The sequence below is a fragment of the Podarcis pityusensis genome (assembly GCF_964106645.2).
Source record: "Podarcis pityusensis genome assembly, chromosome: 2".
NCBI lineage: Eukaryota > Metazoa > Chordata > Lepidosauria > Squamata > Lacertidae > Podarcis > Podarcis pityusensis.
Genome location: NC_138029.1, coordinates 75,663,271 through 75,689,358, shown reverse-complemented (window position 1 = coordinate 75,689,358; position 26,088 = coordinate 75,663,271). Strand labels below are relative to the sequence as shown.

At 42.6% G+C, this 26,088-nt stretch overlaps 1 protein-coding gene across 2 annotated transcripts; it reads right to left on the bottom strand.

Annotated features, from left to right (window-relative positions):
• Positions 1-1,294: 1,294 nt before the first annotated feature.
• WDR82 (WD repeat domain 82) lies at positions 1,295-23,067 on the bottom strand. 2 transcript variants are annotated; one of them, XM_080995424.1, is made up of 9 exons: positions 22,493-23,067; positions 16,778-16,875; positions 11,626-11,692; positions 11,379-11,481; positions 8,581-8,697; positions 8,025-8,180; positions 4,213-4,282; positions 3,842-3,984; positions 1,295-3,452 (listed from the first exon to the last, which is right to left on the bottom strand). In XM_080995424.1, exons 1-9 carry the CDS (start codon positions 22,651-22,653, stop codon positions 3,423-3,425), a joined length of 945 nt encoding a protein of 314 aa, XP_080851550.1. In that variant the 5' UTR covers positions 22,654-23,067; the 3' UTR covers positions 1,295-3,422. The 2 variants fall into 2 exon arrangements, with proteins under 2 accessions (XP_080851550.1, XP_080851551.1); XM_080995425.1 differs by having other exon boundaries at positions 11,382-11,481; positions 22,493-23,062.
• Positions 23,068-26,088: the final 3,021 nt, after the last annotated feature.

The following is a 26,088-nucleotide window of genomic DNA, read 5'->3' as shown; positions in this document are numbered from 1 at the left end:
GTAGCTTCTAAAACCCTACAATTTTGAGTGCAATTTAGAAAAGGAAAACTGAAGGGGGCAGAAGGAGATGACCAAAGACAGTCTTGTCTCCTACAGGTACAATACTCTCTTCAAACAGCATACATGGTTTAACAGTAAAATCAACCTACAATATATTTTTGTACAAACACTGTATTTAGCATTTCATGACAACTTTACACACATTCTGTTCCTTGTTAGACAAGCCAGTCAGGTTTTAATGGGATTTGTTTCTGCATGAGACTGCAGCCTTAGCTCACATACCCAGTGAAGTTCATTCTTTGATTAAAACTATAATTCCTAATGCATCCTCATTTATCTCTTTTGAAATGGGCAATACTCTATAAAGCTATGAAGCTGAGAGTTAAACGGGCAATAGTAAGTTGTAAGCACCAAGACAGTAGCTTGCATATGGAACCACTTAACAGATATTTTTAAAAAATGAGTCCAGATGGAAGAGTAAGCAAACAGGCATACATATTATTAAAGCTGAACACATAGTCTACCATACACCTACATGCTATAAAAGTCTAAAACCAAACTACATGTATTTTTATAGAATAGAAGCAGAAACAAATTACCCAAGTTTTTGCCCAGAATTGTTTGACCAACAGTGCTCCCATTTCTCTATTAGACTATCTGCACACAGGTGGGGAAAACTTTTTCAGTCCACGGGCCACATTCACTCATGGGCAACTATATGGGGGTTTTAAATAGGTCAGAGCAGCAGTTGTGACTCTTCCCTTTATATATTATTCTACGTTGCAGTCTGGTTTTTATTAGCTGCACAACCCTCAGTCTTCCATCTAGGCAAGTAAGACAGATCAATAACACATTGCAGACAGATAAAATCACTTGGGGAAATGGTGGAGGCTGGACTCTAGTGAAGTTGTGTGAACTAGAAGGCCACATTTGGCCACCCAGGGATAAGGTTCCCCTTCCTTGGTGTAAAACATTTAGGGCCAATAAACCTATGTAAAAAAAAAAAAAAAAGTTAAGAGGTTTGAGGGTCACTTTCATAACTGAACAGGCCTTAGAATCTTACCTCCTGGCAGTGCAGTAGATCTTCATAAAATCTTTATCTTAACATCTAGCAACTGCTTCAGAAGATGCATCTATTTTAGCTTCGGTAACTCTGGAAAAATTGATGACTTGCACACTTTGCTGGAAGGATACAGTATGTTCAAGAGTGAAGAAATACTGTAGCCAGGAAACATCCATTACATACATGGTGGGAACACTACGTGGCAAAGTTAATGGAGGACAGCAGTGCTCCTTGTGTCTTAATACTGCAATTTATTCTTGACTTTAACGTATCTGTAAAGTCTGCAAATACAGGTTTACAAAATGCAACATGTAACTTAGGATACATAATACAGTTAACAAATATGAGTTCATTTGCAAACAGTGCTTTTCTTTAAAAAATGGTTTGATCAAAACTAGCTCCCGGCAAAAGTAAATGCAGTACACATACACTCCACTGCCTACTGAGAACCAGCTTCAGTAGAGTAGCAGCTTACTCAAGGTAAAAAGTAAAGCACTCATTGACTTCTCTTTTTGTAGCAGAGTGGGCAAGATTTTATGATTAAAAAAAATTAACTGAACTGCTCGTAGAAAAGAACATGCAGCTCAGTGCAGCACCATGCAAATGAATTACTGCCAAGAACATAATTGATGTAATAGTGCTGCCCCTGGATCTCAACACTGCATCTGACAGTCCTGCTAGTGCTGCCATACTGTGAATTAAAACAGAAGAAGCCAGGAGGTTGTGTGCTGATGCAGTTGAGGCAAATCCCTGAGCTGCGGCTACCTGCATCCTTGAACTTTGGCAGGCTCAGGAGAGATCCAGCCATTATCTCTGCAGAGTGAGCAACCGCTGGAAACAAACACAACAAAAACCCATGCAATTTAGTTAATAATAAGGCAATTGGAGTTATTTACCCCAGCAGCTCAAACTTAAAATGTTACATTCCTCAGCTCCTGCGCAGCAGCTCTTTGTGGAAGATGTAGAGAATGCCTGGGATGCAGTACTGTAACATGTACCACCAGAGCATGTTCTAAATGCAGAGAAAGTTCTCCAAAGGTGTGAACAACACTTAGCAAAGCCAGGACATAGCCAAAGGAAACATGGTTCCGTATCAAAACGCTAGTGGCTTTAAGAGTGAGGGTTTCATGGGAGTTCAAAATCACTAGAGCATGAAGCACTGAAATTGTGCTTACTTGGATGATAAGTATTGAAATGTACAGACACTAGTTTTAAGTACTTGGTAGTGAAGACTACAAAGCAGTAGGCCCAGATGCACATCACTATAATAGAACAGCTGACCTTGATTTCATTTCCTGTTGCCACATGACATGCTTACTTACATGTCCCTTTGTTCTTCAGCAAAAGGACTCACAGGCCAAGAAAGCAAACAAGCCGGAAACAAACTGGAAATTCTGCAGTCCCATCTAGTTAGTTTGACAGAGTTAACTAAATTTGCACTAACAGAATGACCCCATTCACAATGGGTGGAAATATTTAGGGAAGGGGGCAGTACAAGCTGTGCCTAGCCTTGGAGGAATGGAATGGAAGTATGGAGAACAGGAAGACCGATGTGTGAAAGGCAGGTGAAGAACCAAGACTAATTCCACAATACTGTATTGGTCCAAATGTTACTTTTTAATATCTAAAAGTAAAAAAATATGCTCCATCCACCCCCTCCCCATATTTACATAATCAGTTGCAATTACTCTGAAAGAAGGGGTACAGAGAATGCATTTCCATCCAGTCTGTTTTTAAATGCATTTTACAGCTGAAAACTTCTTTATTGCTTAGGATCATCCACGCCAAGTCCCTGCATGTCCTCGACACTGCCATGTCAAGGAATCCAAAATGTCTATAAAGTCTCATGGGAGTATTAGTAGCATAATAAGCTTTCTCCAAGAATGGGGTAGTTGCTGTATATATGGCACAAAGATTTATGTGGCACAGAGAAGCACTTAAGGAGTGCAGAGTGTATTTACTGTTGATATTTCAGAACAGAGAAAACATTCTGGAAAGTTTGTTTTTAAACAAGCCCAGAATCCTAGGAGCTTACAATTGATAACCCTCAATTAAAAACAAAAGGGACCGATGTATCAACATGTATTTGCTGTGCCAATATTAAACCAAAGCTCTGCTACAATTCGGGACGATACTTGCTAGGATCTCAAGTTCCTGAACTGGTAGGTGCGCAGCCAAATGAAAAAATCCTTTTGAAGGGATGCAGCAAAGAGCTTGGCATACCAAAATATAAATAGGATGTGCTGCATGGGAGCATTCAAGTCTGCGATGTAATCCCAGTACTTCTATTACAGTCTTCACAAATACCTTGCTGTCAGTACAATTTGAAAACTGTCCAATGGAAAAGATGAATCCGGAATTAGTCATCTATAGTGGGTAACCAAAAGGCCTGAAAGAAGAAACAAAATCAGTGTGATTCTAGTATGTCTGCCAATTTTCTAATTACAAAGAACTGTTCAATATAAATTGAGAGTTTATACTTCCTGCTTACACAGTCCATGTGCATTTTGAAGTGCACTGTTCTGTAAGTATGTTAAGGGGACAGGAGTGCACACACAAGCCTCACAGCATCGTACGCACACACAGGGTCCCTGACCTTCCCCTGCAGCGGGCTTGAATGCAAGTAGATTTCTCTGCAATCAACTCTGCTTTGACAAGGTCCTCATCCCTATAAAAAGCTGTACTCACTTTCAAACACCCATAAGGAGTGCCCATTTGTTCGAAGCATGCACATATTCAATTTGGCTGGGGTTCTGTAGAAACATATTGTCTCCTTACCATATTGGAACATGCACTGGCAAAGGTCATAAATCTTGGGTTGAACTGTAAACAGGTAATAGGGCCTGTGTGCTTCCCATCTAGCACTGCGACTTTCATTCCAGTCTCTCCATTCCAGACGTGGATCTTCCCATCCTCTGATCCTGTAAATTGGATTATGCAATATTAGTATGAAGCACCAACAGGAGACCAATTAATTAAGCAACCCAACTGATTTTCAACTGATGGCACAGCCAATATATACAAAACAGCCAGATACACCCCAGAAGGGCAGAAATCTTTTCAGGCTATAGGCTGCATTGGAAGTGACACTGAAATTACTTTTCAAACTTGGTGTTCCCCAGTTACATAAAGGAGTGTGGCTCTCTTACCAATCATTATAAACTGAGAGTCTGGGGTGAATGAAGCTTCCAGTGTAACAGCTTTTGTGTTGTTAAATCCCTGCAAAGAAAAAGGAAAAGTGAGTTTGGAGGCAAGAAAAGCAAGTCAATGCCTCATGCTAAGAAGCAAGAATCCACTTGAGTCCAGAAGATGATACACATGAAATCCTTTAGTCACCTGGGTTAGAAAGAGTGATCGAAGATTTTGGGAAGTAAATGGCAATTAGGCAGAAACTGTAAATATTTGAAGTATACTTGAAATTAAAGGGATATTAATAAAAGAAACTGATGTGCTGACAATCTAATCCTGCCAGACCTAGAGAACTACTGGGCCCTTGATGAACTACTGCAGTAAAAGAGTTTGGCTCAGCATAACCTGTGTCATACAGAAGCAGCATGTGCAGTACAGGGTTCTTCTTGAAAACACTGATGTGCTGGACCTAGAAGGTTTTAACAACGTATTTGGGTGGCATGCATATTTGTGGTATGACAAGGTTAAAGCACATAAAGCGTTTAAAAACCATATTGTCAGAAAAGCACTGTTTAATGTCTGGATAAGATATAAGGACTTGCTTGAAAATAAAACCCCAAGGTGGCTGTCACCAATGGAAGCGAAGGCTCAGAAAAAGCTCAATATGGAGGCCAATTGGCCGAAATATTGGGAAATTTTGGAACAAGAGGGAGACAGATTAAAACTGCAGAGTTTTGAAAAATTAAAAAATAGAGTGCGAGACTGGCTCCATTATTATCAAATAATGGAGGCGTACAATTTGGATAAAAAAATTCTGTTAGATCCCAAAATTAAGAACTTGTCAAGAATGTATAACTTGCTGTTGAAATGGAATACTCAGGATGAAACGGTGAAATCAACTATGATTAAATGGGCACAAGATGTAGGACATAATATTATGATGGCTGACTGGGAACAGTTATGGACCACAGGTATGAAGTTTACGGCATGTAATGCCCTAAGAGAGAATATAATGAAAATGATCTACAGGTGGTACATGACACCAGTCAAGCTTGCAAAAATATATCACTTGCCCGATAATAAATGTTGGAAATGTAAAGAGACTGAAGGTACATTTTTTCACCTTTGGTGGACATGCCCAAGGATTAAGACATTCTGGGAGATAATTTATAATGAAATGAAAAAGGTATTTAAATATACCTTCCTGAAGAAACCAGAGGCCTTTCTCCTGGGCATGGTCGGCCAATTGGTGCCAAAAAAGGATAGAACTTTCTTTATGTATGCCACAACAGCAGAAAGAATACTCATCATGAAGTATTGGAAGACATTAAGGAATGTTAAAAGGATGTTGGAATGAAATAATGTGGTTTTAGCAGAGATACCGTAAAGGGTTAAGGGAAAAAAACCAGATTGTTAAATGGTGAAAGGAGGGAAAGTAAAGTAACATTATATTAAGATAAAATAGAGGACAAAAACTGGAAAAGATGGAAAGGACTTGTTGAAATAGCTAACTGAACTAGAATACAAAAAAGGGAGGTGTGAGGAGGTCAAGGAAACAAACAAATGAAAGATAAGTTATGGGAAGATTCATTGTATTTTTTTCTATTTTTTTCTTTATTGTGATGTGATGTTCTGTTTTTGTTTAGTATGCTGTTTTTTTTCTTTTTGTAACTTTTCAAATCTTAATAAATATTACTTAAAAAAAAAACAAAACCAGAAGCAGCATGTGCAACACCATGGGCTGATAAGAGAATGAGGAATGTCTTGTCTGGTGGCTTGGTGAATAATGAAGCCACTAAATGAGAGAAGCTAAGATGACATTACAGGAGAAAATTGGGTAAACAAAGTGGGTGGAAAAAATTGTTCCCACCTATGATCAATATAAAAACCTATAAAGGACAGGAGTAGGGTAGGCTTACTTTGTCTCTCAAAGGATAGAGAAAGGACCATGAGATCCATTGATATTGATGGTCACTGTTAATTATGAACTACTATGGAACTTAGAATAATCACGTCTTAAGTAGATGAACAAGAGGACTGTAGGAGGACGTTGCAATGCAATACCAAGTACTGTTATGTAAAGAATTCATGCTTTATCTGCTTTCTTTATCTATTACACTTGCATTGGGTAGTCTGCTTAATAAATTACTGTTTCAGTTGCACTATTGACTCACTTGTCACTCTTATTGGTTTAAGCCTTGTCTGCTGGGCTGCAATATTGAACCCTGATTTCCACCAAACAGTAATAGGTTTATGGAAGAAGCGCCTGATAGTGCCTCCTAAAAATGTCTGTAGCATAAACATTTAGACAGAATGATTGTTGAAAGATGAACAGCTGAGAAATCTTTAAAACAATACTAGTGGATCTGTGCAATACCATACAGTGGTACCCCGCAAGACGAACGCCTCGCAAGACGGAAAACCCGCTAGACGAAAGGGTTTTCCGTTTTGGAGGCGCTTCGCAAAACGAATTTCCCTATGGGCTTGCTTCGCAAGACGACAGCCCATAGGGAAATCTCCGGGACAGCGGGGAAGCGCAGCGCGTCTTCCCCACTGTCCTCGGACCTCCTCCCCCGCCCGGCATCGGAACGAAGCTCCGATGCCGGGCGGGGGGGGGGAACGCCTCCTCCCCCCGGCCGGCATCGGAACGTAGCTCCGATGCCGGGCGGGGGGGGGGACGCCTCCTCCCCCCGGCCGGCATCGGAACGTAGCTCCGATGCCGGGCGGGGGGGGGGAACGCCTCCTCCCCCCGCCCAGCTTCGGATGGCTTTCCTGAAGACTTGGGGTGGGAGGAGGGTTTTCCTTCCCACCGCCAACATTCAGAATGCTGTTCTGAATGTTGGCGGTGCGGAGGAAAAACCCTCCTCCCACGCAAGCCCCGGGAACAGAGGGAAAGCGCTGCGCGCCTTCCCCTCTGTTCCCGTACCTGTCCTGAAGGCTTGCGGTGGGGAGAAAAGCCCTTCTCCGCACCGCCAGCCTGGCAAGCGGTTTCCCTAGGAACGCATTAATTGATTTTCAATGCATTCCTATGGGAAACCGTGCTTCGCAAGACGAAAAACTCGCAAGAAGAAAAAACTTGCGGAACCAATTAATTTCGTCTTGCGAGGCACCACTGTATTTTTTTGCTCTATAAGACACACCCGACCATAAGACGCACCTAGTTTTTAGAGAAGAAAAACAAGAAAAGCCAGCAAGAGCCGCAGACACGCTCGCTCGGCGCGGCTCTTTAAAGATAGAGTGGCTCTTCCTGGCTTTTTCGGGAGGTGGAAAAAGGGACTGATGGACTTCCCTCTGTCCCGTCTCCCACCTCCCTGAAAACCAGAGCAAGCTGCGCAGCTATCTCTGAAGCCAGCACAGCAAGAGAAAGAGCTGCACAGCGCCTCTTGTTGTGCTGCCTTCCCAGCGAAGCAGGATTAGGGACGGAAGGGTGCCCTAACGCAGCTCTCCCTCTTGCTGTGCAAAGCCTCTTAAGCTATCGCTGAAGCCAGCACAGCAAGAGGGAGAGCTGTGCAGCGCCTCTTGGTCTGCTGGCTTCCCAGTGAAGCAGGATGAGGGACGGAAGGGGCTCCGTAAGGGCTCCCTTCTGTCCCTCCTCCCGCTTCGCTGGAAAGGCAGCACAACAAGAGGTGCTGCGCAGCTCTTCCTCTTGCTGTGCTGGCTTCAGAGATAGCTGCGCAGCCTGCATTCGCGCCATAAGACGCACACACATTTCCCCTTACTTTTTAGGAGGAAAAAAGCGTATCTTATGGAGCGAAAAATACGGTACATCTCACCTATAACTAAGGAAGTTTAAGACAGAGAGCACTCCAGAAAGTAAGGAAAGCAGCCTCACCGCAAATGTATGAAGAACAGCTCCTTTAAAGGCATCTATGAGTCGGATGAACCCTCCATTGGTTGATATAAGAACAAGTTTACCATCACTGCTGAACTTCAAACCAGTCCACTCACAGGTTCGGTCATACTGCATCTTAAAGGTAGCAAATGGACCCTTCAAGAAAGGAAACCAAATGAGGGCATATAGCGGAACCATCTCAATCATTTTATTTATGAAAGTTAACATGAACCTGCACAAACACAGTCATACAGAATTATTTTTGTTGTGAGAAGACTGAAGGGAGCCAGTGAGCATCTCTTGGTCACTGGGACGCTGGCAAAGAACGCTGGTCTAGATAGACCCTGATCAGATAGGGCATTCTTTCAACATGAATGAAAACTCAGGACCACTTAACAAAAAATACGTTTTACTTTAATAGATCTAGAGTATGACTTTTGTTTTCTAGAGTTAAATGCATTATATCTGAATCACAGGAATTCTGCCCGTTACAGACATGTTTATAGAGATCTCTTGGGAATGTTTACAATCTCAAATGCACCTGAACATTACATACCTTATCAAATGAGCGAAGATCATAAAGCTTCACCATTTCGGAATTGACCCCAGCTGCAAAAATCAGCCCCTCTGGATCAAATGAACACACAGGCTTCCCTTGAGGATGCATCAAGCCCTTTAATTTGGGAAATTAAAATAAATTACTCCACATAAAACAAAATGTGTTATTTCTATTACTGTTAAATCACAATACAAGCAAGAACGCATGCACTCTCTCTCACAGTCAACAATATACATTATACATTATATAATAATAATAATAATAATAATAATAATAATAGAATTCATGCCCACTATATTTCTAAACCAGAATACTGAGTTGGAATGATTAAATGTGAATCATTAACAAAGATGAATCACTAACAGGTATGCATGTAGTTTCCTAACTACTGTGGCAAGCAATGCCAGCATATAAATATAAAACTATGTATTAACAATTATATCACAATATCTAGTATTGTTCTATCACAGCACTGTTAAGAGATTATTTAAAATTTCCATGGTTCAACATATAATTGAAAAAACTTAGTTGTGAATTATGTCTATATGATTACAGCCAAACCCACATTTTCATTGGTGCCACAAATACCTGTAAAACTCCATTCAATATATATGGGTGGCATTACTTGAGTCTAAGCTCCATAAAGAACCAAGGAAAGTTAGTATTTATAGGTAATGTGCATAATCTTATGAGAAACATATAAATTACACCATTTTTCTGGACCTCATAAACAATTGCTAAATTACAGTTTACTTGGTTTTTTGACAACTCTGTACATGACTGTCAGGGAACTGCATCAGAACAGGGGCGGGAAACAGAGGGGCAGTTGTGTTACAGGGAGCCTCCGAAAATCTTGCAAGGCAGTTCTTCTTCCAGTGATGAGGAAAACCCCACCTCCAGTGGAGAAGAGGTGAAAGGACCAGAGGATGCTGGTGGGAGCCTCAGCACCACTTCTGGCAAAGCCGGCCAGGAGGGAAGCACGCCCCCCTCTGTTGCCCACCCTGCGCAGAAGTCTAAAGCGCAAAGAGGGACGGAAAAGGCTGGGCGTAACGAGGCTTTTATGCTGGAGGAGGTCCAGGAAACAGGCACTCCCAGATTCTGCTAGCGATTGAGGCAGACATGAACTTTGGGTTTCTGCACTGTAAATAGTTTGCACCAAAATAAAACCTGTAAAAGACAGGTTGGAGTCCTGCCTGCTTACTCGTGAGCAGCCACCCTCGCCATCTGACACTTAGGTGTTCCAATGAATACAATTTAGTTAAGATATATTCATTTTGTTTAAAGGTAAAGGTAAAAGTAAAGGGACCCCTGACCGTTAGGTCCAGCTACAAAAGATAAGCTAAAGTTGGATCTAAGAGGAATTGATGGTGTTCATATAGGGAGTCCTAAGATCTTTGTTTAAAATTTATTTAATTATAGTTCTGATTTTACTCCTCCCCAAAGCTCAGCCTCAGAGCTAAAGCCTTGGCAGAGAAAATACTCAAAATAGGAACTATCTGCTTTTGAATCTGAACAGATGTTTTGACAGCAGCTATCTGAAATTTCCCAGTTAACGTTTCACCAAGAAAAAGGTCGCAGGTATCTAAATGCCTGTTTGTGTTTACACATTTGGCCATCAAGCAGCCATTTACATTTTTGGGATATTTAAGCAAACATAACCTAAGAGTGCTTGATTACTTCCTACAGTGATTCAAATTTAGACAATGTTAGTTAAGCCTACAGTGGTACCTCGGGTTACATACGCTTCAGGTTACACACTCCACTAAGCCTGAAATAGTGCTTCAGGTTAAGAACTTTGCTTCAGGATAAGAACAGAAATCGGGCTCTGGTGGCGCGGTGGCGGCGGCGGCAGGAGGCCCCATTAGCTAAAGTGGTACTTCAGATTAAGAACAGTTTCAGGTTAAGTACGGACCTCCGGAACGAATTAAGTACTTAACCTGAGGTAGCACTGTATCTTACTTTATGATAACAATGCTACGTTATTGGCATAAAGCAGAGCTGAAATCATTCATTCCACCAAAGCAGACATTTCTGCAACAATGTTGTTTATGCAAAAAATGAAAAGTGGGACCAAACTATAGCTCTCCTTTACCCGTTTTTATCGAAACTGCTTATATTAAAACATCATTAATGCACACTCTTAATTGCAGGGGAGTGTTCTAATGCAGAGTCTGTACAAGTCACAGTAACCTTTTGTCAATATTAGTACTGGCGAACTTGTGTGCCACAGCTGGTCCTTATTTACTAAATCAAAGGCTAAGATATCAATCAAAGTTGCAAATTAATGTTTATTTGTGTCCTTGACATATTTAGAAATCAAATAATGTAACAGAGATATCCAATCAGATTCCAGTGCTTCCTACAACTACCTTGCTCTTCATCAATAGAATAATTCTCTTCATCCCAGAGTTGCAGCTTTTGAGGAAGAAACTGGATACATACCCAAAGGCTGAATATTTGCTATAATTGTGTGGGTAACAACCATGCATAAGGTTTAAAAATATCACTAAGAAGTGTGTGCATGGAGGGAGAATGTTCTTTGGGACCACAACAGATGGGGAGGTGAACATTTCCCTCCCCAGTTGTGATTCCAATGCTGAACCACCACAAATTCTGGCAATTAGTATTAGAGAAAAGGCTCAAGCTGATGCACAGAACAGATTTATAGGCTTGTAATTCCTTTGGTAACACACCATCTTTTAGTGGAATTGAATACTATGCTCTACAGTCTATTCTACATTCTGAAGCAGCCCTCCAGTGCACCTTATGCCGACTACCCATTAACCAATACTCAATACCTGGCAATTTGGAGATCGAAGATCCCAAAGTCGGATGGTCTTATCAAGCGACCCAGAAATAAAGGTATCATCCACTGGAGACATGGACAGAGCAACAACTCTGAAGGTGAGATAAAAATAAATGACACAAAACTATTTTTTCATCTTTCATTCTTGGCAATTTAAACAAGATAAAAATTCAACAAAATGCACCGTTATTCCTGCTTCTTTACCAGCAAAATTACGAGTGCACTACTCATCTTACCTTTTGCTATGTCCTGGGAAGTATCTGATGTATTTATTGTCGTGCAGAGAGAGGTATCTGATTGTGTCTACAAGAAATCAACAAGGCAAACAATATTATACAGCAACCCTGCATCACCTGGCCAGTAATAACAGTTTGTTTATTTCAATAGAGACAGTTATTTTTCTTGAAACACAGTTATTGTGTGGGTTAAAATTGAAGCCATGAAGTACAGTCTTCTGGCAGAGCCTGAGCAAAATAGTACAGTACTTGCATGTCCCAGCATGAAAATGTTTTAGGTTTGAGCCAGTAGGAATAATATACTGTACTTTCTGTCTAAAAAATATAACCATTTCTCTACCTGCAGTTTGTTTAACTTTTAGCTGTGTTAAGAATTTAGCAGTCATGTAAACCTTATCCAAGTGCCAACCACCTCAGCTCAACAACTGCAGTTAAAATGAGAATTCTGGGATACTGAACTCTGAAAACTACTTCTGGATAAAAAGAAACGAACAGAAGTAAACAAGTAAAAGACAACTAAATAGCAATGCTTAAACATGTATATAATCACGAATAGAACATTGAGATTGATCACTTGCATTATATTTGCAGTATTTCTCAATCAATATTTTCAACATACTTTTTTGGTTTGTACTCCAGTTACAGTTAAGTAAGTTATACAGCAGATAAAACTAATCTTGTAAAATTATTTCTCAGTCTTTACTCAAAGTTATATTTATAAATGTTGATGTAAATAAGTCAGCTTCTTCAAAAGACAAACTATAGTGGGAGCGCAAATAAGATGAGAATTTCAACTCCCAAGTGGAAAGTAAGGATGCAGAACCCACACATTTTGCAGCCCTTTAATCGCATGAAAAATAATGTGCTTAAGTATTTTCCAGTGAAACGGATAAGAACATGCAGAGGGACGTAGCCACATTTTGAAGAACAATTTTGCAAGCCAAAAATGAATGCCAAGGACAGACATGCTAGTCTGAAGAGCCAACTCTCTACCATGCACACTGCAATGCACAGGTTTTTTAAATTCCTGAATCTATTGTTTAAACACACACACATTTGAGAGAGACTGATGGTCTTTAAGTAGCAACAGTTACCTGGCACCAAACGAATGCAGGGAGGAAGCGCCTTGTTTTAGCAGATAAAGCTCTGTCCCAGGCAAGGCAGTGGCCTGTACAGTTATCTCCTGTACCGGGTGGTATCATAGACCCTCAAACTGTACAAACTACTACCTCAGCCTGGAATCAGGCAGGTAGAATTAGGCTTGAAAACTGAGACATTCTTCATAGAGGAGTACATCAGCAGAGCTGGTTCAAGCAGAAATTCAGAAACACCTAAATATTAATTAAATACACAAATTGTGGCAAGCCTCCTGCAGGAAAGGACTTTGACTTGCCTGCCTCTTCCAAGAACATGTCCATACTGTATGAGTTCTTGAAATGCTTCAGACATTCAAGATAGATACCTTTTGAAGCACATATCAGTGATGCAAGGTAGAAAAACTTTCTAATGTTTTCCCATTTGTAAAAATCCATTATTTCATAAAATTCATTAGTTACACATAAAACAGTCAAACTCTGCAGTTTCAAAGTTGTGATTAACATTTTGTAGATCACTATCCCTCAGAAGTGTGCATGAATATGTAATAAATATAAACATATTTTTGTGTGTTTGTTTTCCTTTAAATTTCAAACCCTGAGTTGTAGCCAAGCCTAGTAATACTCAAAGTAGACCAATTGAAATTATTAAACCTAGGGTCAGTGTCAACTATTCCATACTACTAGCAGAAGTCAGAACAATGACTCCCACTAAAGCAATGGGACCCCACCCAAAGCTGCTCTGGAGGGGCGGGAGAACACTAAGAACAGCATGTCGTGGGAGAAGAGGGGAGATCATTCCATAAGACAAGCAGAAAACACTAGTGCTGACAGAACAACATCCTTCATACAACAATGAATTCCTCCCCTGTTAGTAACGTCCATTAAGTTCAACAGGTCTACTCTGAAAAGGACTAGCATTGGACACAGCCCTATGTAAGGAAGTGTATGTTGCCAAGCTGTTATATCTCGAAAAGTATTTTCAAGTAAAGCTTTGGCTTGAATACAGCATTACAGCTTCAATGGCTAAGTTCGCATGCAACCCTGGTAGTGCTATGCAGATGAGCCTCAACTAGCCCAAACATGATTCACCTACTCCCCACTTCTTATTTTTACTAAAACAATCAATTATGTAAAATCAGACTCAATTGATTTAGGGTTTGGAAATTATTTATTTTTAATTTATTTGTTTATATCCCATCTTTTTCCAAGGATCTTAAGGTACATATAGTTCTCCCCTGAACTCCCATTTTATCATCCCATCGACTTGTGAGGTAAGTTAAAGTGAGAGGCAGTAACTCGTCTAAGGGCACCCACTGAGCTTTAAGTCATTGTTCTGACTTCTGCTAGTAGTATGGAATAGTTGACACTGACCCTAGGTTTAATAATTTCAATTGGTCTACTTTGAGTATTACTAGGCTTGGCGACAACTCAGGGTTTGAGTGGGGTTTGTACTTTGGTTTCTCAGGCCCTAGTCCAACACTCTAACCAGTGCACCGTGCTGGTTCTGGAAAACCCATATCACTGCATACTCTAACACTGCCAACCATGGCTGAGGACTGTTTCATAATCAAGGAATGTACACACATTTTGTTTTTTAAAAAGAAAAGTTAAGGAGCCATATCATAATTTTGTACACCCAGCAAGAGAAGAATGCGGTTAATTACTGCTGTGGTATCACCTCTATGCAGAGGCCAGAAAGACTGGCCAGTTCTGAAAATATTCTGAATTTTAAGCCTTAGATTAAAAAACCTCAAGATATTATTCATAATACTTTTATTACCCTCTATGAATGCCTACAATTCTTCTCAGATAATTTTTAGAATATTAATGCCTTGATAATAAACTTGACTATTCTTTAAAGGACACCAAATATCTTAACATCTTACTCTCAGGTTATAACTGCTGAATTTGACAAAAGTTTTATTATTTTACTCAAGATGTTACTACATTGAGCCAAAATAGATATGAGTATAAAATAAATTCCTTGTACTTACAGCTTAAAAAGGATAATTTTAGAAGCTTGCCCTACAAAGGGCGAAAAACCTCCACCCTGCGGGCACAGGACCCAATATGGCAAGCAAGGCTGCTTTCCTCAAACATGCCCGCCCACCCCACACCTGATGGCATATATATGGACAGGTGTGGGACAGGTAAGGATGCAGCTACAAAATAACAACTGGGAGCTTAAATCAGCACCACCATCAAGCTTTACTAGAATTGGTTGCACTAAGGCAGGCTTCAACCTCAGCCCTCCAGATGTTTTTGGCCTACAACTCCCATGATCCCTAGCTAGCAGGACCAGTGATCAGGGATGCTGGGAATTGCAGTCGCAAAACATCTGGACGGATGAGGTTGAGGAAGCCTGCACTAAGGTGTTCCCCACTGAGCCCAGCTTTGTCCATTTGCAGGTGCAGTGTTAAATCAAATCATACTCACAAATGGACTTTAAAGGTGCTCACTGTAACTGCCAATAATTGGAGGGTGGCCCACAGGGGTATGTGTGAGGAGAACCTGAGCTTACAGGGTTAAACAGCTCAGAGTGTACGCCCTGCCTACTGTTGAGAGGAGGGGGGAAATTCTTTGTCATTTCCGAGAGCCTCAAGCCTTTGTTCTCTCTCTCTACTTTCGCTTTTGAGGAGAGAGGACGTGTTTTCACGATGCTGTTCCCTGTGATAGATAATGGATAGTCTGCTGTAAATAAAACTGCTTTTAGCTGCTAAGATCCTGAGTGGACTTTATCTAAGCACACTGAAGAATGCTCTGGAGTTTTTTGCAGTCTTTCTCTTACCGCTGCCGAACTCTGCTTTGCTCAGGAATGTGGACTTTGGAATGCCGGCCAGAGCTGCGCGCAAGGGAAGCGTGCCGGACGCTTATCTGAGCAATAAATCAATCTACCCGACAGTATGTGGGCGAGGGAATGAAGCTGGCCAACAGGGGGGTGGGGAAATAAATTTCTCACCACTTCCAGAGGATGAAAAGCAAGCTAGAAAACTTGTTCAGTGTTTTAATCAAGCATGGTTTGTTCAAATGCTTAAATGTCAACTTAAGGAGACAACATTATCAAGTTAAAAGTCAGAAATTAATGATTACCCACTAGATAAATGGTAGATGAGAAGCAGAAACTGCTCATCTGTATTAGAGTATGAACAGAGATATTGAATGGATGGAACAAGCCAGGTTTCGAGATGAGAGAGCTGTTGTGAGAGAGGAGCAAACATGTCAATAGTTGAGGAAAGGGTTGCACTGGTAGGATTGGGATATAAATTCAATAAATAAACTGAAGGTGGGAACTGCAGAATCTGCAGAGCAAGCACAACAACAGAAGTGAGGAGAGTAGTTTGGGGAAATGGATGCGACTGAAAAAGAAGCAGGAAAAGTGTGGGAAGGATAGAATGAGTAGGGGAAAAAATCAAAGCCCATATTCATAAATCTCTTTCAGGTTCACGTTTCTGCTCAAGACAAGCTCAAATACTAAAAAATGTACATCTGATGTGACCAACAGAACCCAGTCTGATAAAGATAATCAACATCGTTAACCACATAGAGTCATGTCAAATGAACTGTAATGTTTTTTAGGAATGAATTTATGAATTTACAGACCCCAATATATATTCCTAAGTAAACATAACGCATTTACGGTTGGGGAAAACAAGAGATGAGGGCAAGTTCTAAGGCTGCAATTGTAACCTCACATACCTGGACAAAAGTCACACTGAACTCAATAGGACTTACCTCTAAGTAGACATGGTTAAAATTGCATAAGCCAGTAGCAAAGTTAAGAGACACCTGCATACATGTTTAGCTTGCATCAAATCAATGGTTCAGGCTTTCATTTCACCCTGATTAAAAGTTCAGTCAAGAATTGACTAAGGTATCTCTTTAAAATAATAATTTAGAGATTAAACATTAAGAGCAGGAAAATATTCATTTACCTTCTAAAAGCTTGAATGAATAAACCACTCAATGTAGTCAAGCCCAATCTTTTGCTCAAGTATTTATTATCTATCCCTGCCAAAAAGCAAGTAGATATCAGAGACAATGAATAGATCACTTACCATCTATTTTATTGGAACTGTACACCACAGTGTTGGCAGCATGCGTGTATCTGATGAGATCCACTCCATACTTTTTACTGTATAGTGTTCTCTTAGGTCTGCCAGGAAGAAATACAAGAACGATTATACTTGTTCCAACATACAAGAACTCTGCTTAGCCATATCAAAACCTTTAAAAAAGCAATTGAACACCTTCACTCAAAGAAGACAACTGCCATTTTAAGACTGCTGTTTCTGTCACCTTTGATTACCACAAAATGAACTGTGACTAACAAATGATTTTTTTTACATGCTAGTGTATGACATTAAATAAAGAGATTGTGGGGCTAGAAACAGTTCCAATGAATCAGATTCAAAACAAGCTCACTTCAAACCATGGTGTCTGAAGCTGGTTTGTTAAACCACTCAGAGTTTATAATAAATCCTGGCCCAGATGACACAACAAGCAAAGATTCAGAGAAAAGTGAAACCAGATGCAGCCAAAAGCTTCCTTCTGGCTACACAGAGGTAGGGGAGAGGCGGTGGCAGTGCATAAGCCTTATTTCAGCTCCTTGGTATCATGTCAAACCATGGGTTAGCATGATGTGCAGACACAACCCAAATCCGAGCCCTAGATCTAATCTTCCACTACAGTAAGAATTCCCTCACATCTGTCAAATCTTGTAACATACGCAAAAGGACTTTGCTATTTACTTTACACATAGCCAGGCAGAAGTAGCACAAGTCAGCACTTATTTTGCCTGGCCCAGAGATCAGCACGATATAGAAGACCTCTCCTATAACACATGGAGAAAACGTGGGGGAGGGGACGGTTCAGAGGAAGTCATAAACATGTTTGGCTACTGAGTCATGCCAGTATTTCTGAATCTTTACCCAGGAAATTTAAAAGCAATCATTGTAGCTTGCTGCAAGAAGAGATTTGTTATCTGTCTCATCATAAAAACTATATATTGGCCAGGAGCTTATGAACTTTATGGATGAGTCAATTTTGAACTTGGGCCTTCCGCATCAAAACCCAGTCTAGATACTGCATCTCATAGGCTAAGTCACTTTGAATGTACCAGTAAACTATAGTTTAGTATTATAGGAATGAGTCATGGGGTACACCAGGAAGGGGTGGTCAGAAGCACCTGCAGTCGTACCTTTGTTTTCGAACAGAATCCGTTCCAGAAGTCCATTCGACGTCCGAAAATGTTAGAAAACCAAGACGCAGCTTTGGATTGGCCGCAGGAACTTCCTGCACTCAATTGGAAGCCACAGAAGACATTTGGGTTCCAAAGAACTCACTTCGGGGTTTGCGCAGTTTGGGAGCCAAAACATTCAAGTTGCAAGGCGTTCGACAACCAAAGTATGACTGTATTTTTAATTTTAATTACGATTCCTCCTTGTCCGCACTCCAGGATCTGTGGTTTGATTCAACTGATTCATGTAAGAATCATAAACCATGGCTAGAGAGTTTAATCAGAGTCCTAACTTTGGACATAATTGTAGTTAGTTTAAAATTGAAAGCAGAAGCTTTCAAGCTCATCCTTCTCACAGCAAAAGGAATGTTGGGAATGCATAAGCCCAGGTTTGTGGTTTGCTCCTGTAACACTAAACCATGGCCTATAGTGGTAGATTATAGTATTTAAGCAATAAACAGAAATACATTTTATTTTCAAACTTGTTGATACTGTAACATAGGTAGGGGAATGAAAATTATGTTTTTGCTAAGTGAAAGGGTGTTACATACGCTTCAGGTTACAGACTCTGCTAACCCAGAAATAGTACCTCGGGTTAAGAACTTTGCTTCAGGATGAGAACAGAAATCGTGCTCCGGCGGTGCGGCGGCAGCAGGAGGCCCCATTAGCTAAAGTGGTGCTTCAGGTTAAGAACAGTTTCAGGTTAAGAACGGACCTCCGGAACGAATTAAGTACTTAACCCAAGGTACCACTATACTGTGCCACTTCTATAACATCTAGCACTCAAAAATTCATTGCGCTCTGGTATGTTATGTCCTCTTCAAACTGACAGAAGCATTAGGCGAATGTGGGACACTTAATTACAATTCGTCTATCTGTGGTCAGAGTGAGAATCAACAGAGTAGAAGAACAAATATAAAAAGAGCATGTAAACTGTGATTCAACAACAGGTGGCAAAATCCCCTTTTTGTTTATTATTTATTTAAACAATTTATATACTGCTTAACTATAACCACCTCTAAGCACTGTACAAGAAATATAATACACAAAAATGAATTTTTTGATGGAACTATAAAATTGGTCGGAACTATAAAAATACTTCAATTAAAATGTCTTCAGTAGTTCAACAGGGAAGGGGGCTGTCTGACCTCAGCTGGAAAGGAGTTCCATAAAATTGAGCCCACAAAGAAGTGGGAAGGTAAGGAACTCTTTTTGGCTTGATACACACTCCCCTTGGGGAAAGGGAGGGAACAAACTGTATGTGTCACCAATGCCAGCATGCAAGATCATAGGACTGCTTTCATGATAGTCAATTATTAAAAAGGCATTTATTTGGTCTAAGAACTGCCTTAAACAAGGAGAAAATAAAGCTTGCAGCTACACAACAACACATAGTCTGATTACATGTGATTGTGCTTTTCATTGATGTCTCATTTCATAAGCTCTGGACACTCTTGCTAGGGGCAACCAATTTAACAAGTAAATGCTTTTTTCCTTTGAAATTTGAAAAATTGCTTTAAACCTAAATCAGACAGATGCAAAAATAATATGGGTTTCAATAGAAGAAACGTTTTTTTAAATAGAAAAGATAGCTTCATTCTTGGAAAAGATTTCACTATCCTGAAGGTTGACTGCGAAAGATTATTTGATGCTCTCAGAATGAAAACAGAAACCATGATTCCTATTCAGCAGTAGAATGAATTGGAACTGCCAATATTCTAAACTTTGCCCGGATAGGGTCAGCTAATGGAGTTAAGTACTTTAAAATACATGGAAAAGAGCAGACTCTTCAAGAGGGGAAGAAGAAGAGGAGTTTGGATTTGATATCCCGCCTTTCACTCCCTTTAAGGAGTCTCAAAGCGGCTAACATTCTCCTTTCCCTTCCTCCCCCACAACAAACACTCTGTGAGGGGAGTGGGGCTGAGAGACTTCAAAGAAGTGTGACTGACCCAAGGTCACCCAGCAGCTGCATGTGGAGGAGCTGAGACGCGAACCCGGTTCCCCAGATTATGAGACTACCGCTCTGAACCACTACACCACACGGGAGAGCTGCAAATATGGGAACTCTGTCTACAAAAGACAAGAGTATAAATCATGGAGTACAACTGATGACAGATTATATATCTATGTATAGTAAGAAATACTATTAATACAATTATTTTGAAAAACCGTATCTCACTGAATTTTAATAATTTATTATTATGTGTCTTTAAAAGTATTAGAAATTTTGTTTCCCTTCTTGATTCTTCAAGGTATCTAGCAGCTAATGTGAAAACAATCCTAACTTAGCTGCACATTACTGATCAAAGATATACATAGAAAATCTGGAAGGTCACAGTCCAAAATGCCTAAAAATGCAACATAAATCAACATTTTACATTTGTAATGGTATCAGCAGTACCAAAGACGTGATAACACAGCTGCAAGGTGAAAATAAAAAATGACAACTGGCACCCGGCACCCTTCCCCCTAACTCTCACTCACACACAACCCAAATGTGATGTGGCCTAGGGTCTTCCATACCCATGTCATCCCTTTCCCTGTGTGGAGACTATGCACAACTTCAGTTCCCAACATCTGGTGTGTGCACATGAGGAGCACACACAAGTTGTGTGCTGGGACCACATGGATTAAATATGCAAAATGAATGCGTCTAACACCCAACCCATCCCCCAACAAAGTGAAGCAAGCTAGATACAGCAGGAAAGGGGAAAACCTCTTTGCCCCGCCTCCACGATACCACTGGTGGTTGGCTGTCAACAGAAGACAACCTCTGGCAGAGTCCCCAACCTCTGGCAGAAAAAAACCTCCCTTATAATCTACCCTCTAGCAGAGGCATACCTAGGGTCCCTTGTGCTCTTGAGCTGTATCCCCCGCCCCCATCAAATCTGAGCAGCAGGTGAGGTTGCCTGGACAGGAGGAACATGTCTCCTTGGGGCTGAATGGGGCAGCTGCACTGTTTTCTGCCTGGTAGCTGCTCTGAGGACCCTTTCCGTCCCCTCCTGCACCTGTAGCAGCAACAACCTTTCCTGAGATCCCATCAGCTGGCAAGGCAGGACCTGGCACTCCAAGTATAACAGGAGGATTCTGCCTGATGGGTGAATTTTGTGCACCTAGCAAGGGCAAATGTCGCCAACCCCTAGGTACACCTCTACCCCACAGAAGCACAGATTTGGAAGTGGGGTAGGAACGACTTTATTAGTGTACCAGACTTTTAGTAGGCGAGCTGAAGAAAATTCTGTTATAGGTGTGATGCTGAAAATATCACATTCACTAGGATTTGGTAATCATTCACATTGTCTCAATGTTTTGGTCTCACATATAAAAACAAGGAAGTGGGTCAAAGAAAGGTGCTTTCTGTATCGACTTTAACAAGACAATGAGTGAGAAGGAAAGAAAACTGAACATAAACCTTTATAAATGCATTTTATTTAATTGAAACCTACTAACAGAAGCAGCAAATTGCATTTGCAAGAATACTTATAATCACCAAATCATTTAGTAGGGCAACACAAATGGAGTCGTGTCTGACCCGATTGCCGGTATAATTTCATCTTCATTTTCTCACAATGATAAAAATGAAAGGGCAGCTACTTGGCAGTCTATCTATTCTACAGCATTATATCTGGTGCTACTGACGGGACAATTAGACTCAGTTCATGTTCCTCTGCTGAAACAACCATATTCCAACTGAGGTACTGTTTTTATACATCACGCCTTTCTCCACTCAGCCCCAGTATACCTACATCCCTAACACATCCATGTGCTAAAGATCCCACAATAATGCTATCTTGTTGAAGTCACCATCAACATAAGAGATTTTCTCCTAAACCCCTAGGACCAAGCACACTGCTTATTTGCATAGATAAATACAAAGGTTAGGGGGCACAAGTGTCAACATAGGCAGGGAGGGGAACCCAATCATAGAACTGTAGTGTTGGAAGGGACCCAGGGATCATTTAGTCCAACCCCCTGCAATGCAGGATCAACCTTGGCGTTATCAGCACCACGCTCTAAGCAATCTAGGCTGACAAACCAAAGGGGGGGCCCTTTAGCTGATTCCTTTAAGATGTACAACTTGCTTTTCTCTAAGGCAGGAAACACCACCAATCCTTATAGAGCACTTGCACTTTCCCAAGAATATTAGAAGATAAGACAGGCCCTACTCACAGATTTCACAGTGTGATGAGGCGGCGGGATACAAATGGGGGGGGGGCTATGCCCTCGGTTCCTCCCTCCTTGGAAGTCGGGGCATCCCCCCAACCCCGAGGCGCTTCTTGTCCTTCAGCCGGTCCTGCCAACAACACACCCACACCGGTCCCCAAGCCACCCTCCTCCACAAGCATCCTCAGATGCCGAGAACCGGTTTATTTTTAATGTTCTAAATTTCTCTCTTCAAGCCGCCCCCCCCCGCTCCACTGACTCCCCTTCACGTGCGAGAGGTCTGAAGGGCCTCCTCCCGGCTTCAGAGAGAGCCTCTCTCTCTGCCCCCCCCGCCTGCCCGGGCCTGCCCGCCCCCTCCCAGTACACTCACTTGCCCTCCTGGCAGTCGTAGAGCACGATGGAGTCGTCGTCGCTGCTGGAGATGACGGTCTCGCCGTTGGGGCTGAAGTCGAAGCAGTTGATCTTGTCCGAGTTCTCGCGGAACACTTTGGCCACGCGGAAGCTCCGCAGCACGTTGTCCGTCAGCTTCATGCCGCCGCCGGCGGGAGAGGAGGAGGAGGGAGGGAGCCGGCGGGGCCTGCGCGCCGAAGAGGGCGCGGGGAAAGCGGGAAGCGCCTGCCTGGCGGCGGAGGGAGAGGAGGAAGCCGCGGGGAGGGGCGGAGAAGCTGGTCGACGGCGCCCTCAGGCGGGCTCGAGTCAAGCTGCGGGCGGCAGGAGGAGGCGGCGGCGGCGGCAGTTGCAGCAGCGGCGGAGGCTACTCATTGTGTCCGCCATTTTGCGGCTTCAGGGGGCCCTGCGAGGAGGGAGGGAGGGAGGAGAGGAGGGGAGCCCGCCGCGCGGAATTGTGGGGCAGCGGAGGGAAGCAAGGCGGAAGGCGGCGACCCTTAAAGGCGCAGGTGCGCCGGCGGCAAAGGGGGAGAGCAGTGGCTCATGGGATACAAGCGAGTCTCTCTGAGAGGCGGCTTGAGGGGGGGGGGAGCGGCAGCGGTGCATTGTGGGAGTCGGCGTTCCAGCAGCGTTGGATGCGAAGAGGCGGGCTCGTTCGTGCGCGGCCTCTTTCCAGGCGCTCAGTTCCAATCGCGTGATAGAACGGTCGAGCGGGAACGTTCTCCTCTGTGGGCAGCCAGCCAATCCCTGTTGAGTGTAGAGCCCCGCTCACCTTGCGATGGGGAGGTTCAGGATGCCTTCAGGTATAGCCAAGTCTCGCGAGTCCCGCCTTCTTAACCCGGGAAACGGGGAGCGGCGGGAGACGAGGACGAGCTCGCGCTGTTAATTTTAGCAGGTTTTCGTCATGCATCCTTGCTGCACCCTCATTGTACACCGCTGAGAGGCTATGGCATATAAATTAGAAAAATAAAAATAAGCGAGGAAGGGGGGCTGCCCCACCAGTTGCAGTGTCGGTAGAAGAATCAGGTTCTGGCAGTGCCCCCCCCCCCGCCACCGTGCACACTTTAATCTGGGCCTTGCCAGTAATTGCCTTGCTAGTAATCAAGAACTGGGATCGGGCGGTAGAAGATTCTCCACACACAGCCGCCAGGCAGGGAGGGAGACGCTTTGCAAAAGAAAATAACCCCAGGCGTGCTACGCTGCATGTATGAAGGCTGACCTGTCTAGGATCAGACTGGAAATGGGAGAGGCGGTTCCTCCATGTTTCTGATTCCCCCCCCCCCCCGGCCTTCACAACTCTAGATCAGACAAGTGTCTCCAAAATCATAGTTCGTTTTTTGTCTGTGTTTGGAGGCTCACATCCAGTTATGAAGTCATATCCTTATGCCAGTGTGCCTGCCTCCAGCACAGTCACACAGAAGGCCTGTTTTGGGAGGCTGCACAGATTATAATTAGAAAGGGTTCTCACTCAGTGGCAAAGCTTATGCTGTTTCCCAGTTAAGTCCCTGTAGAATGGTGAAGGTCTTCTGTCGGAAAGCCTAAAGAGCAAGTGCCATTTAGTTTAAGTGACAGGTCAGCAACCTTTTTCAGCCGTGGGCCAGTCCACCGTCCCTCAGACCATGTGGTGGGCCGGACTATATTTTTTTGGGGGGGGGAATGGACAAATTCCTATGCCCCACAAATAACCCAGAGATGCATTATAAATAAAAGCACACATTCTAGTCATGTAAAAACACCAGGCAAGCCCCACAAATAACCCAGATATGCATTTTAAATAAAAGGACACATTTTACTCATGTAAAAACACGCTGATTCCCAGACTGTACGTGGGCCGGATTGAGAAGGCGATTGGGCCGCATCCAGCCCACGGGCCTTAGGGTCCCTACCCCTGGTTTAAGCCATGGGTCACCAACCCGTTGTGGACCAAGCGGCACATTTTGCTAGAGTGCTGTGAGTGCCAGTCACTGAGCTACAGCCCTTCCTCAAAGATCAAAGGTAATGGATATCTTGGAATTCTTGGCTATTTCTCTATAAAATGAGGGGTGTGGCTTGGGAGTGTGTGTTCCCTGGAGAGAGTCTCAAGGGCTAGATCAGAAAGGCTGGCATTTGGCCCCTGGGCCTGAGCGTTCCCTGTTTCTGGCAAATGTAATGCTGAGCTAGATGTAGCCCTGGTCTGACTTCCTGTAAGGCAGCTTCCTTTGTTTCTGCTAACATTCCTCCTGCTGTATATCCCACACTTGACAGGTTGGACATGTTTAATGCACAATGTTCCCTGCCCAGTATGTCCCTCTGAGAGAAAGCAAGCTGCAATCCAGGTGATTGAATACAAAAGGAGTAGTGCTGTGGGAGCGATGGCGAGCTCAAGTGGAGTCATAACGGGGACTGAATCTTGCGGCTACCAATGGTGCAATTGTTCTTGGTGGTTTCTTAGGGTGTGCTTTCATAGGATGACACTGGCTGATCAGTTGCGACTTTGAACGTGAGAGATTTTGCCTTTGTGCAGAGCACTGAACTAGATTGACTTCCAAGTCTTTGTACATCTCTGCAATTTTCAAGGCTACTTCATATGTCGTTTTTGAAATAAAGATGCATTTCCAAGTATGTGCCCTCTGCACATGTGAATGGTTGCATTAGTGTCTTCGTGTGTGCCCTTCCACGATACGTTTGGAAGGTGGCAAGACGAGAATGAGCCTTTTTTGCAGTTGCTCCCCACTTGTGGTGCTTTCATTGCATTTTTTGAGGTGCCAGGCAAAAACATTTCTCTTCTCCCAGGCCTTTGGCTAATTAAACATTCTGCAGCCTTTTAAACTGGGTGAAGGAGATTGCTTTTTGATTGTTTGTTATTATGGTATGTGTTTTTGTGTTTTTATATTGCAAACTGCCCTGTGATCCTTGGATGAAGGGTGGTAGAGAAATTAATATAATAATAAAAAATGATAGTGTATTTTTGTCTTGAGCGTATGCATTGTTGCTCCCTCTAATAAAGAACTCAGTGTGTTGAGTGCCACTGGAAATGGCACCAAAATGCGGGACACTAAGAAACAAGAAGGTACTGGCATGCTTGGAGGAACCCTGGGTTTGCCAAAGTAAAAAAATAAAAGATAAGATAAAACCTGGGATTCTGGATTGTCCTGCTTGGAGAGATTGGGTGGGATTCAACTAAGTTGTTGCATGCAAGGAGTTAGCTCTGCTCCCTTACTGGAATTTCGCCCCTCTCCCTGCTCTGGAGAGTTGGGGGAACCCCCAGAAAAGGTTTAGGGGGCGTGCAGGGGAGGAGAGAGGGGAAAGTCCCATTGCGTGAGCAGACCTCATTCTGCACACACATGCCCAACTTAGTACTGCATTGCATTCCTCCCATTGACTGGCTGAACAGGACCACTTCTGTTAATACATGCGGATAAATTACAACACTTTACTGCACACTTCTCTGTGAGCTGTGACCATTTGGTCCTGTTTACATCATGGCTGCTTACTTAGGCTGATTGACTGCTGTCAGGTGGGATTGTTAGTTGCTAGCATGCATATTCTGATAGCTCCATCCTGCTTGGAGATATTTTGGGTAAAGTATTCTTCTTTGGA